Source organism: Mustela nivalis (genome assembly GCF_964662115.1).
Source record: "Mustela nivalis genome assembly, chromosome: 13".
Classification (NCBI taxonomy): domain Eukaryota; kingdom Metazoa; phylum Chordata; class Mammalia; order Carnivora; family Mustelidae; genus Mustela; species Mustela nivalis.
In genome coordinates this window covers 28,794,292-28,807,697 of record NC_139032.1, presented here as the reverse complement: position 1 = coordinate 28,807,697, position 13,406 = coordinate 28,794,292, and the positions used below count along the sequence as shown (strand labels likewise).

General features: G+C 46.5%; 1 protein-coding gene across 2 annotated transcripts; it reads right to left on the bottom strand.

Moving 5' to 3' along the window:
• Positions 1-7,163: 7,163 nt before the first annotated feature.
• Positions 7,164-12,871, bottom strand: LOC309847279 (procathepsin L-like). 2 transcript variants are annotated; one of them, XM_082697231.1, is made up of 8 exons: positions 12,159-12,871; positions 11,319-11,454; positions 10,921-11,043; positions 10,672-10,818; positions 10,061-10,285; positions 9,252-9,414; positions 8,465-8,582; positions 7,164-7,523 (listed from the first exon to the last, which is right to left on the bottom strand). In XM_082697231.1, exons 2-8 carry the CDS (start codon positions 11,442-11,444, stop codon positions 7,424-7,426), a joined length of 1,002 nt encoding a protein of 333 aa, XP_082553357.1. In that variant the 5' UTR covers positions 11,445-11,454; positions 12,159-12,871; the 3' UTR covers positions 7,164-7,423. The 2 variants fall into 2 exon arrangements, with proteins under 2 accessions (XP_082553357.1, XP_082553356.1); XM_082697230.1 differs by lacking the exon at positions 12,159-12,871 and adding an exon at positions 11,839-12,017.
• Between the last annotated feature and the right edge of the window lie 535 nt (positions 12,872-13,406).

Below are 13,406 nucleotides of genomic sequence, written 5' to 3'. Positions count from 1 at the left end.
AACACACCTGCATCGCCGCCTCCTGAAGTGAATTTGACTGAACTGACCCACTGCCAGAACTGAGTGACTGGTTCAAGGAGATGAAGCCATCTATCAGTTCAACGTTGAATGTGTGAAACTCCCAGAAAAGTTTCAGAGGAAGGAACTGTATTGACCAAAGCCAGGACACCAAAATGTCGGTCCAAAATGTGGACCGAAAATCTGGGCTTACGTTGCTGGGTGACAAAACCACCCTTCCTTGCCGCCAGAGTCATGCCGTCTGCCTCTCATATCAGCTGTTTTGCAACCTATTCTGCTCTCACAGACTGACAGGATCATAAGAAAAATGGAGAGGGAAAGATATCAACACTATCTATGGCAAAGGTCATGGAACACTCCAGACTTTGAAAATCACAGTCTCCAACTTAACCTTGTCTGTAAACCACACTATAAAAAGACACTGGTCTTTTTCATGTGGCAGCAAAGCATAGAGAGGGTTCCCGCCTGAATGGCCACAACCATATATGGCCTTTGGATTTCTGGCTCTCTGTCACTGAGCGTGCCACCTTAAATGCCCGCTAAATTACACTTTTTCATAAAATTGTGCCACACAAACATGCCTGTTGAAAACTCATGGAAAACCTGCTTCTGTATCAGAATTCCAAGTTCTTGTCAGCATTAAGGATCTTATTCCCAAGTTTCAGAGATTGTGAACTAGAAAAGGCAATCCTAAATCTCTCTCTGGTAATGGAACACGGGTTCAATACCACTATGCCGGCTTTGAAAATACTCCAGTCCCAAGGTAACAGACTGGGAATCCGCGTAGCATCATGTTCCACATACAGTGTCTTCCCAGCAGGGGGCGCTCGTCCAACCATCAGGGAAAACCTGCTTTTAGGTAAACCCAGTGAGATGCATATCTAATTTAAATGTTTTAAAAAAAAGAATTAATACTTACCATCAGATAAATGAAACGCATACATTTGACAGGGCTGATCTATTTTGAGGGTTGTGGGACTGGTTTCATGATGTGTGGGGAAATGTGTTCTTTTCTGTTTATTCATCCTCATGCTTTTTTTTTTCCTCCCCCAAATGTTTTGAGTCCAGATGACACCCAATTTTACATTAGTTTCAGGTGCACAACACAGTAATTTTCCAACTCTATACAGTAGGCTATGCTCACCACAGGGATCGCTACTGTCTGTTTCTCACTGTACCATTACAGTGCTATTGCGGCACCGTTGATGATATTCCCTACACTGTGCTTTTTATTCTCGGGTCTTATTCATTCCACAGCTGGAAGCCCGGACCTCCCATTCCCCTTAACCCCCTTTATTCATCTTCATTCTAATCTATGTTCTTTTTACTCATTTACTACCTGGATTTCTCTCTCCACAGTTCCCAGCTCAGCTAGTAGTCTGTAAACATCCCAGGGAAATTTTAGAGGAAGAGACTGTGGGGGCCCAGGGAGGACACCCCAAAATGTGCCACATGGTACATGGATTATCTGGATATGAAGCTGCTTGGGAAACAGCGGGTGCGAGGGCGCCCAGGCGGTCCTCTGTCCCCCCACAAGCCGGAAACGAGTCTCCTGCCGGAGAGGTGCCCTCCCTGTACTGGGAAGTATAAAGACATCCTTAGCCCTGCAGATGGGACTTCAAAGCCCGGAAAGCTGTAGAAAGAAACCTTGTGGCTTTTTTACTCATCTACAACCTCAGCTCAAATTCCACTTAGCATTCCTGCTGGTTTAAAGCTCCCACATCCCTGTTGTCTTTATCCTGTCAATTTCTCACAGGTTATTGTCTTTGTCTAAAATGTATAAAACCTGCCTCTGCCCAGAAAACAACAACAAACCTGCCTGCCTTGGTCATTTCTTTGGGTCTCAAATTCCCTACTAGGCCTCCATGCCTGTGTAATAAAACTTTGTAGGAATTTTTTCTCCCCTTGATCTGTCTCATGTCAATTAAATTCTTAAGCCAGCTGGAAGAATTTTGGAGTGAATAAGGAAATTTCTTTCTCCCTACAAAAGCATGACATTTTTAACTATAAAGAAGTTTATGAATTAAACACAGAAAGGGTGTTATTCGTGGGTGACTAAGTTGGTTAAGAGTCTGGCTTCACCTCAGGTCTTGATCTCAGGGCCCTGGGGTGAGCCCAGGGTCAGACTCCCTGCTCAGTGGGGAGTCTGCTTCTCCCTCTGCCCCCACCTACCCCCCGGTACCCCCTCTGCCCACTCATACTCTCTCTATCAAATAAATAAATAAAATCTTAAAAAAAAAAAAAAACAGAATCACACCTCAGCACAAGTAAATTATTTTCTTCTAGAAGATGAAACTCCCTGCAATCTTTCTTTTTTTTTTTGGTTTTATTTGTCAGAGAGAAGGAGAGAGAGAGAGCACACAAGCAGGCAGAGAGTCAGGCAGAGGTGGAGAGAGAAGCAGGCTCCCTGCTGAGCAAGGAGCCCGATGCAGGACTCGATCCCAGGAACCTGGGATCATAACCTGAGATGAAGGCAGCAGCTTAACCCACTGAGCCACCCAGGCATCCCCCTGCAATCTTTTAAAACATGAAAATTCAAAAGTTATGAAGCAAGTGAATCACACAACATTGATTAGAGCGGGGATTAAGGAAGTAGGGACATCCCCAGTGTGAAAGGTCACAGAATCAAACCGTAAGTTAGATCGTCAGTGTTTTATCCCACACAATAAGGTGAGGCCAGCTTTAAAATAAAACTCGCTTTCTGTATTTTCTGTCCCCAGTCAAGGTTTTCTTTACACCCTCGTCTCACACGACAGGAAAGCTGGCCATGGTGGTGGTTCCGCACTAACTGTCCCGGGCCTTGGCCATCAGCATGGAGTCCTGAGTTCCCCAGTCTGTGTCCCAGTCAAAAGAAGCCAGGGTTTGCCAATTATTCCAGAGGAACAAACATTTCCTTTCAAGAACAATCACACCCGACACTGAGGAGGGCATCAGAGGCCAGGACAGATTCAGGAAGAATCCTGAGAGGCCTTTCCTGTTGTCTCCAGCTGACACATTCCCCTGCCTGAGGCACCTGGGGGAATGCTCTAGTTCTAACCCAGCACACAGTCCTTCTTTCCCAGACCTTTCACAAAACTGAAACATGAGCAGGAAAAGGAAAATCTTTGGGACAGATGTGTTCAGGAGTTTTTAAAAATCCAATTTAGAAATGCAGTGGTGGAAATCTATCGCAGGACCCCCCAGCTTGAGACAGTACCTTCCTGTGGTTGTCCCATGAATATGCCTGTGTTCCCGCCACGTGGGATAAACGCTTCTGGGATTTCACAAGTGTGCTCAAGGGTTGGGGCACTTGTCTCCAAGCACCAGTTCCAAACAGGATTCCTTTTCGATGTCCAAGATAAGTATTCTTGGCTTTCTATACCTGTTCTTGACAATCCAATAATTTTGGTTCTCGGGTTCTTCTTCAGATCCATAAACAAACAGCAGAGCACCGTGATTCAGCTCTTCACTGCTGCGGTTTGGATCATAATAAATATCTGGAAAGTAAAATCTAATGTTGGGCTGAGGTTTCCCACGTGACATGGGGTAGTAACAGCTTATCAGCCTATCAGCCACAGTAAGGGAGATGTATCAAAATTCAGTTGCACTATAAATCCAGCTAAGATTAAAAGTCAGATAGTTTTGTTTAGGTAAGCTAGGGGTTTAGGCCCTCCTCTGATGTTAGCAGAAACACAAAGTGTCGCAATCTCTTTTGTAAACAATAGTCAAGAGGCATAAAAATAATGCCTCTTGTGAGTCTCCTTAAAGAATGTGAGCCTACCGAAACAGCAGAGAACACAAAATGACTTGGGCTAAGGGCTCCTTTCCAGTGTTAATCTCAGTAATAATATTCTTTAAAAATTTTCAAGGTCTAACAATTGGAAAAAGTAAAGCAAGCTATACCAATCAAATTATGTAGCCATTTCCATATATTGATAATGTGTTTTAAATCATGGGGATTTGGATCTGGTCATGATAGGTGGAAACAGAAGGCATAAATGTTATGGGTGCAGGATGAACTGTGTGAAATCCACAGCCCCCGCCCCCCAAATTCTACATTGAATTCTGCGTACCATCGTGTCACTCCTGCTGTATCTTAGGGTGGTTTTCCGATCTTTCTACCTCTATTTCTCCATAGACAGATGCGTTCCCTCTTTATAGAACCGGAAGGTGTCCAGGCTTGCACGGAGAGCAGCAGGGATGGGCCCCACAGCTGCCACCACCAGCACAAGGGACTCCTCCTGCGGAGGCATGCTCACCGGGCCCGGTGGCGTTGGCAGCAGGATGCCCGGGTCTGTATGTGCAGAGTCTGTCCTTTCAGAGGGAAAGGGGAAGAGACTTGATCACTACATCCACCTCCTGGGGAGCATGAGTTCAAGACAGCTTACAGGTGAGAGATTTCCAAGCCAAATCTGTCGTAAAGCATCCCAGGAGCTGAAATGCTATTGGTTGTTTTGAAATTGAAAAACTAGCTTGTATGTGTTCAATGAATTATTCAGGGTCTACATGTCCTTAAGAACTGGTTCATTCCAGAGAAATCTGTACCCTGTAGAGAATGGTATGTATGTCTCCCTGTAACATAGAAATAAAAATAATCATGTGGTCACCACCGAGGCAGAGAACTGTTCCTGGTTCGTCTGGTTTAATGACAGTCCTGACAGTTTGCAGCTCTAGGGTCCACCATTTAAAATGCAAATATTAAGTATGGTATCTGGCTTCTTCGAAAACATGTGACTCTGGGAGCAGAGCTGGACTGATGACATGTGAGGAGTTCCACTTACCCCTGGACGATATGGTTAGGATTCCTCTGAATCCAGGCCTCCATTGTTCAGAACATGCTGGAAGGTGTAATTCATCAGGCCACCATGGCAGCCCTCACTGCCTTGAGACCAAGAACAGTCCAGCGGGTTCCACTCGCTCAGTGACACAAGTTTGTCTGTTTTCCAGAACCTGTGTCCTTCGAGGGCACCGGCTTTCCTAAAAGCCCAGACAGAAGCACACTGACCTGAAGCCAAATTAGAAAGCTCTCATTCTAAACTGAAATAAAACTAAAAATGTAGTGAAATCTAATCACATGATTTCTTTTTCCGCAAAGAAGGGCAGCAGGCATGAGAAAGATATGCATGAAAGTGGGAGTTGGTGGGCGGGTCTCTGAGGTGATCTGTGCATCAGTCCGAATTCTCCAGAGACACGGAGCCAATAGGATTCAAGCCCCCTCAGCCACACAGACACAGATACACAGACACATAGACACACAGACCCACACCCCATGCCACAGTCTTGAGGCAGACTTCCTTCTTCCCCCAGAAGCCCCAGGTTTGCTCTTAAGACATCCAACTGGAGCTGCCTGGGTGGCTCAGTGCATTAAGCCTCTGCCTTCAGCTCAGGTCATGATCTCAGGGTCCTGGGATCGAGTTCCGCATCGGGCTCTATGCTGGGCAGGGAGCCTGCTTCCTCCTCTCTCCCTCTCTCCCTCTCTGCCTACTTGTGATCTCTCTCTCTGTCAAATAAATAAAATCTTTAAAAAAAAAAAAAGACATCCAACTGATCGGTGAGGCTGGAGGGGTTCAGGACACGCTCCCCCAGAATGTGCCACATGGGCATATGGGTTATTTTCAGCTGAGGGCACTTGAGAAGCAGAGGAGGGAGGCAGGAAGGGCTCTCTGACAACCCCCTTCCAAAAGCAGGTCATAGCATTTCCCACGAGAAAGGGGTTCTCTCCCCTGAGAAAGGAGCCAGCAAGAGAACATTCTGATCACCAGAGTCCGGGCGTCCACACCGAGCCGCCACCTGTGCAAACACACTTCCCACCCAACCCCCATCTTCCACGCCTTCTGCCTCCTGCCCCCACAGGTGTCTCCTCGTCCCTCCCCACAACTTACTGCTCTTTGTCTTGTTATGTCTCTACAAACGTGTCGATTCTTGTCTGGAAGGTCTAGTCGCTACTGGCTCTGGTCACTTCTTTGGATCTTCCTTCTCTCAATGAAGGCTTCCAGATGCACATAAAAACCCAACAAAACTTATACGCTTTTTTCCTGTGAATCTACCTTGTTTCTGTTTAATTCTTGGGCCAGGCCAGAGATCCCAAGAGGGTGGAGGAGGACTTCCTGCCCGCACATGCCTGCCCACATTATTGAGAGAAATCTTTATTTAAACTCTGTCGGCCGATTGTAGTTGCTAATAACTTGTACGTAGGGACCGCACAGCAAGGTCTAGGATAGTGTTCGATCAGAGAGCTGGGTGCTCTGGATGCCCTCACCGGTCTCTACTGCTGAGGCCCCTGCTCTGTTGCTGAAGCCTGGACTCACGTCTGGGGGCTTACCCCTCAGCCCTTTTGGGCCCAAGACACACCAATCCACTGTGTCTGGTCCTTCCTCATCTGCCCACACTAGCAGGTGGGGAAGAGGCACTCGCAACAGGCTCTGTAGCTTGTAGCTCCACTGGGTTGTAGCTATCCGGGGTCCAATGACCCTGATCTCTAATGCATTTCTCTACTATTGAAATCCTATGGGTGTGTGTTCACTTTTTAAAAATGCAAAGTCTTTTCCTTGTTAAGATAATGCACCTTTGTCTCTATAGATCGTTGGTCCCATTTTGCTTCATTCCAGGGTTGGGTCAGACACAGCCCAAGGGCAGCTGTCATAAGATGTGCATAGTTGCAACTACAAGAACCAGAGGTCACTCAGTATTCTAATGGACCACTGGCACATGCGGTTATGTCTTTAGAGCCCTGTCAAAAATAAAACCATGGGCCCAACATGGCATCTCTTAGGTAAAGGTCCCAAGTTAATAAACCAAGACTTAACACCTAAGTTAACTGCAGTTTCAACCTCTTCCCTGCTACAATATGACCTTTACCAGGCGATAATGGGAACATGCTGGTCTGCACCAGGACACATACTGAGGGCCCCTTTCTGGTCCCTGACGGACAACAACTTTGCTAACAGATTCTTTGCTCATACTTTCCTTTTTCTGCTCCCTTTTTACATGTACAAGCCTTTCTTTTTTGGTAGCTCTTGGAGTTCTTCTCTACTTGCTAGATATATACGAAGCTGTCTGATTCATGAATCCTTCATTAAGCCAATTAGATCTTTGTAATTTATTTGTTTTTTTTATTATTTAACAGCCTGAGTCTATAAGTTAATTATATTAAAAACTTCCCCCACTTCTACTTTGAAATGGTTTTATTTTAAAAGGTTTAACTTAACATATCAGTACAAGATATAAAAATTCAAAATCCATTAAACAAGTCAACCACACAAAGCTGTCCAAAGCAGCAATTAAAGAAATCACAAAATCGGATCACAGGTTAGATCTCCAGTGGCTTGAGTGTTTCATTCCACACAATGAGGTGTGATCACTTGTAAGAGAAAATTCCTCTTCTGCCTATTCGGTCCCCAGTCGAGGTCTGCCTTATGCTCTCATTTCACACAGTAGGAAAGCTGGCTGCGGTGGCGATTCCACAGTGGTTGTTCCGGTCCTTGGCCATCAGTATGTAACCCTGTGTGCCCCAGTCTGTGCCCCAGCTGGAAGAGGATAGCGTTTGCCAATTATTCCAGAGGAACAAACACATTTCCCTTCATGAGCAATCACACCCGACACTGAGCAGGGCAGGACAGGGCCAGGACAGATTCAGGAAGAATCCGAGAAGCCGTTCCTGTTCTTGTTCGAGTTCTAACTCAGCTCATAATTCTACTCCTGAACCTTTCATAGACTTTCATAGAACCTTTCACATAGACTACAAAGTGAGAGACCCCAAAATGCTTAGGATCAGATGTGTTTCAGAAATTAAAATAAAGGGGACACCTGGGTGGCTCAGTTGGTTAAGTGTCTGCCTTCAGCTCAGACCATGATCCAGGGTCCTGGGATCGAGCCTGTCATTGGACTCCTTATGCAGCAGGGAGCCTGCTTCTCCCTCTCCCTCTGCCTGCCTCTCTGCCTACTTGTGCTCTCTATCTCTCTGTCAAATAAATAAATAAAATCCTTTAAAAAAAATTAAAGAATGAAAAAAGAGAAATTTTTTAAAATCTCCAATTTAGAAATGCAACAGTACCAAAACTATAACAGGATCCCCCAGCTCGAGACAGTACGTCACTGTGGTCGTCTCATGAATATGCCTGCGTTCCCCCTACATGGGGTTAACACTTCTGGGATTTCAGAAGTGTGCTCAAGGGTTGGGGGCCTGCCTCCAAACACTGATTCCAAAAAGGATTCCCTTTTCAACTTTAAAGATAAGTATTTTCGGCTTTTTTAAAAAAGTCTATTTCTTATTCCATTATAGATCACTTAGTTTTGTCTTTTTCTTTTACAGAAATGTATAGTATATTCATTATATTTTTAAAACAATTTTTTTTTATTAAGTAAACACTATCTCCGACGTGGGACTTGAACTCATGGTCTCGAGATCAACAGAGACATGTTCTACCTACTGAGCCAGCTGGACGTCCCTATTTTTGGCTTTTTATACCTGTTCTTGACAATCCAGTATTTTTGCTTCTCTGAGTCTTCTCCTTGAGAACCATAGCCCACCACCAGAATACCGTGATCCAAGTTTTCACTGCTGCAGTCTGGATCGTAGTAAATGCCTGGAGAAGAGAGATTCAGGGCTGGGGTGACGATCTCCAGGAACATGTGATCCAGTCTATCAACCACAACCAACAGGAGGCATTTCAAAGTTCAGTTAAATGACATAACCCCAGGTAAGATTTAAAAATCAGATTGATTTATTGATTTACTTTTAGCTAGGCGAGGGATTTAGGCGTTCATCTAATACCAGCAGAAAGACAAACTGGCACAATCTCTTTTGTAAACACTTTGTCAAGAAACATAGACGAACACTGATTGACACCTTGTGGTTCGACTTTGAGCACGTCAGCTTGAGGAAACACAACCCAGAGCACAATATTACTTGAGCCGAGGGGTTCTTGCCAGTTTCAATAACAGTAGTAAAATTCTTTGGAATGTTTCAAGGTCTAATAGTTAGGAAAAAAGGAAAGTAAATTGAGATACACCAGTTGAATTATGTAGCCATTTAAATATATTTATGATGCACTTAAAATCACGGGGATATGGGTCAGGTCATGGCAGATGGAAACAATGGGCACAAAAATTACATGTGCAGAGAAACACGGCTCTGTTAAATCCTCACCCTCCAAAATTCCACATTGACTTCTACATACCAGAGTCAATGTTATTGTATGTAATGGTGGTTTTCCCATGTTTCTGCCTAAATTTCTACATAAATAGATGCTTACCCTTATGATAGAACTGGAAGGTACTCAGGCTTGCATCGATCGCAGCAGAGATGGGCCCCACAGTGGCCACCGCCAGCTTAAGGGACTCCTCCTCCCGATGGATGTTCATGAAGCCGGTGTCATTGGCGGCGGATTGCTCAGGCTTGTATTTGCAGGTTTCATCCTTTCAAAGGGACAGGGGAGGAGATTTGATCACTACCATCCACCTCCTGGGGAACATGAGTTCAAGACAGTTTGTAGCTCAATGTTTCCCAAGTCAAGTTTGTTAGGAAGCATCCTAGGAGCCGAAATGCTATTGGCTATTTTGAAATTGAAACATTAGCTGGTGTGCTCTTCATGAGACACTCTCAGTCTACCTGTCCATAAGAAGCTTTTCATTCTGGAGAAGTCTGTACTATATATAGAATGGTATCAAATGGCCCCATAACAGAAATAGGAAGAGTTGCATGGTCACTATCAAGGCAGAGAATATAGAGTTTTTGTTGTTGCTGTTTTTTAGGATTTTATTTATTTATTTGACAGAGGGAGAGACAGCAAGAAAGGGAACACAAGCAGGGGCAGTGGGAGAGGGAGAAGCAGGCTTCCTGCCGAGCCCAGGACCCTGGGATCGTGACCCGAGCCAAAGGCAGATACTTAACGACTGAGCCACCCGGGCGCCCCCGGCTAATAGAGTTTAATGATAGTTCTGACAGTTGGTGCTGTAGAGTCTACAACATAAACGGTGAGAATGAAATGTGATATCTGTTCTATCTGTATGTGCTCAATGCTAAAAAGCAGAGCTGGAATGACAGGTAGGGAGCACTACTTACCTGTGCACGATACGGATAAGATTCCTCCGAGTCCAGGCCTCCGTTGTCCTTCACGTACTGGAAGGCGTAATCCATTAGGCCACCACTGCAGCCCTCATTGCCTTCTGCCTGAGAGCAGTCCACCAGGTTCTGCTCGCTCAGTGACACCAGTCTTCTGGTTTTCCGAAACATCTGTCCTTCAAGGGCTCCAGTTGCACTAAAAGCCCAACAAGAACCACAGGGACCCTGAAACAAATTTTAAAAATTCTCAGTCTATGGGGCGCCTGGGTGGCTCAGTAAGTTAAGCCTCTGCCTTCGGCTCAGGTCATGGTCTCAAGGTCTTGGGATTGAGCCCTGCATCGGGCTCTCTGCTCAGCAGGGAGCCTGCTTCCTCCTCTCTCTCTGCCTGCCTCTCTGCCTACTTGTGACCTCTGTCTGTCAAATAAATAAATAAAATTAAAAAAAAAATTCTCAGTCTACAAAACAATTATCAAGATTTGACAGCAGCCCACCGATCCGGAAACTATTTTAAAAAACATCACGAGCTGCACACTTTTCTCAGCCGACCACAGCAGGGACACCGATTCCTTTCACCTCTCCTCCTGAGGGTGACCTGTGGAGTACTGTCCCACCTGATTCTTCACGGGGGTCACGTAGCCTTTCTTTCTCCAGTCCACAGATGAGGGGGTCTCAGCAAAGGGAGGTGCTTGGAACACGTTCCCCTCCTTGCGCTTCTGGCTTTTAAGGCCATTCATCACCTGCTTGAATTCTTCATTGGTCTTCAAAGAAAAGGAAGTAGAATGTTGACAAGCAGCAGATTATTTGGGCAAAGCACCGAGGAGGGGACGCATGAAATGTTCAGCAACCCGGGTCACACTCACCAGGTCACCAAAAGCATTCATTGCCATTGTGAAGCTGTGTTTCCCTTGGCTGTACTCCTGGTTGTGCTGTTTAATCACTTTCAGATTCTTCTCCCACACTGCTCTCCTCCACCCTTCTTCATTCTGCAGAAAAACAAATAAATGTTCATCTTTTTATATATTTAAAACCAGCTCACCTGCACCACGTGGATGTGCTCACAGAGGGGAGCAGAGACCTTGACCGGGGCTGGGCTGGTGCTCCCGGAGCTGCTCTCCAGCAACCACACAGCAAGACATCTGTCCCCATCCTGTGCAGTGTACTGGGTACCAGCGGCCTCCAGAAGCTACTCCCCGCTGTGAACTCACACCAGCATAGAACATTCTCTGGGGTCTCAGTGGACAGCTCAGATGTTACCAACCTCGTCATACAGTTTCCCATGTGCTGCCTTCCACTGGGACCAGCGCGCATCTAAGCTCTGATAGAGTTTTGGAGCAGCTGAGACTATTCCCAGGCAAAGCGCAGCCAGGAAGGGAGAAGGATGCATGTTTCAAAACCTAGGAAGAAAAGAAAAGAGTTTCTGATTAGACCAAACCATCTAAAAAGCCATCCTTCTTCCTTCTGAGATGTAAGGCCACTAAGGGGGAGTACAAACACGCACTCCATCCTCCCGAGTGCTTCCAAGGGGCTGTGGAGGAAGGCTGGGGGTGTGGGATGGGCAGGGGGTCTGCCGCCCTGTGACCCGCCTGCCACTTCCAGGGAACCTGCGTCTCAGCACAGGGAGGGGAGGGCCCTGGCAGCGAGGTGTCAGGGGAATCAGGCTGCCCTGTCCGGAAGCGCCAAATCCATGGTCAGCGCCTCCTGGGAGCCCAGAACCTCCACTGCCGAGGCAGGCAGCCGCGCGGGTGGCCCCCTGCTCAGGTTCGGCACGAGAAGACCACCTGTGGCCAGTGGCGCGAGGCAGTGCAGCTGCGCAGTCTCGATCACAGATGCGTGTCCTGAGTTCCAGAAGGCCCGGCAGTGGGGTGAAGCCAAGCTTTTAGGGCCGGGATCCGGCCAGGTCAGCCCCGCCCCCAGCGCCAGTTCAGGCTGCGAGAGGCTGAGTCAGCCTGGGGGCGGGGCCTGTGCGCCCGGGAGCTCCGCAAAGCTGCGACACGCTGGGCAAGCCCGCCTCGGGGGACCTGGGGGAGGCGAGCCGGGGGACCGGGGAGGGGACTGAGAAGGGAATCCGGTCCCTCCCTAGGGACCCCCATCCACTAACCGGCAGAAATGGATGTGTTGGCAGGTGGTTCACGAAAAGAGGCTCACAGGGAGCCCCAAGTGGGTTTCCAGCGTGACCCTGCCTGTCCTCTAGTCCTAGAGTCGGGTTAAAATCTCCCCGCGGGCTGAGAACAGGATAATCTAGTCCAAGTGGTTCCTGTTTATTCCAAGCGGAGATGGGGCAGCTGGAGGAAGTAGAGCCCACGGGGGAAAGTGATACCGTGGTTTCAGGATGGGATGCCTCTGAGTTATGGAAAAATCTGGAGAGGGCTGGAAATCTCCGAACAGCCAGTGTGCTGGGCAAGGCTCAAGGGCTTTCAAGGAACTGGACTGACAGGGAAGGTGTGGCATTTGTAATGTTCCTGCGCTGACTCCCCGGGCAGTTTCTTTTTCCCCTCTCATGCCTTTCTCAAAACTGACAGAAACATGTTATTTACAGAGAAATCCGGCTTAATAAAAAGAAAAAAGGCGGGAAGTAGAAACTGCTTTTTCCTCCCCACTCTCTGCATTATGGGTTATTACGGGCCTCAGTATCCAATGTGATCTTCTTCAGATTTAAAAGAAATTTGTCTTATTCATGTTTTACCTCAATGATTATTACTTTAATTTACAGTGAATGTCAGGATTTAAATGACAGTTTGTGAAAATATTTTAAATGGAGGAAAACATACAAGATATACAAATGTTAATTTATATCATTAAAAACTTAAGGAACACAAACTAGAAGCATTGTCACTATTTGGGGAATGTGGTAGCATTTTCAGCAGAATTGAAACTGAGAGTGTATTTGACTGAACTGACTCCAAGTATCAGGGCAAGCCAGCATTACTCAGGGCTTCTGTCTGGCTGGGGTTGGGGGGGTCGGGTAGAGTAAGGGGCAGAAATGCATTTGTACTTTCAACTTGATTAGTAATGACTCAACTGTGGGAGGAAGATCAAATCTTTTCTCCCCTGCCATGGGGTCTGAGGGACAGGCCCTGCTGCTCCACCTGCTTGGGGCATTGTGGATAGGGCTTTAGCCTCACACTGAAACAGCCTTGAAGGCCACTGCTGAGCCTTCCCACTGCCATCAGCTTCCTCCATCTGACCATCTCATTTATGCTCCCTAATGCTTCAGCAGTTCTGTTCTGAGTGGGTAATAGAAACACTTAAAAACCTTTTTAGAACATCACCAATAATCCATGGATGACATTAAAACAAAGCTAGCCGTATTTTTATTTATTTGCTTGTTTATTTATATTATTATTAT

Bases quoted from the DNA above. Each gene is read 5' to 3' on its own strand.
- LOC309847279 (XM_082697231.1), bottom strand. From the start codon at position 11,444: ATGCATCCTTCTCCCTTCCTGGCTGCGCTTTGCCTGGGAATAGTCTCA. The intron at 11,044-11,318 runs GTTGGTAACATC...GTTTTTCTGCAG, and splicing joins ATGGGAAACTGTATGACGAG to AATGAAGAAGGGTGGAGGAG. The intron at 10,286-10,671 runs GTGGGACAGTAC...AATTTGTTTCAG, and splicing joins TGACCCCCGTGAAGAATCAG to GGTCCCTGTGGTTCTTGTTG.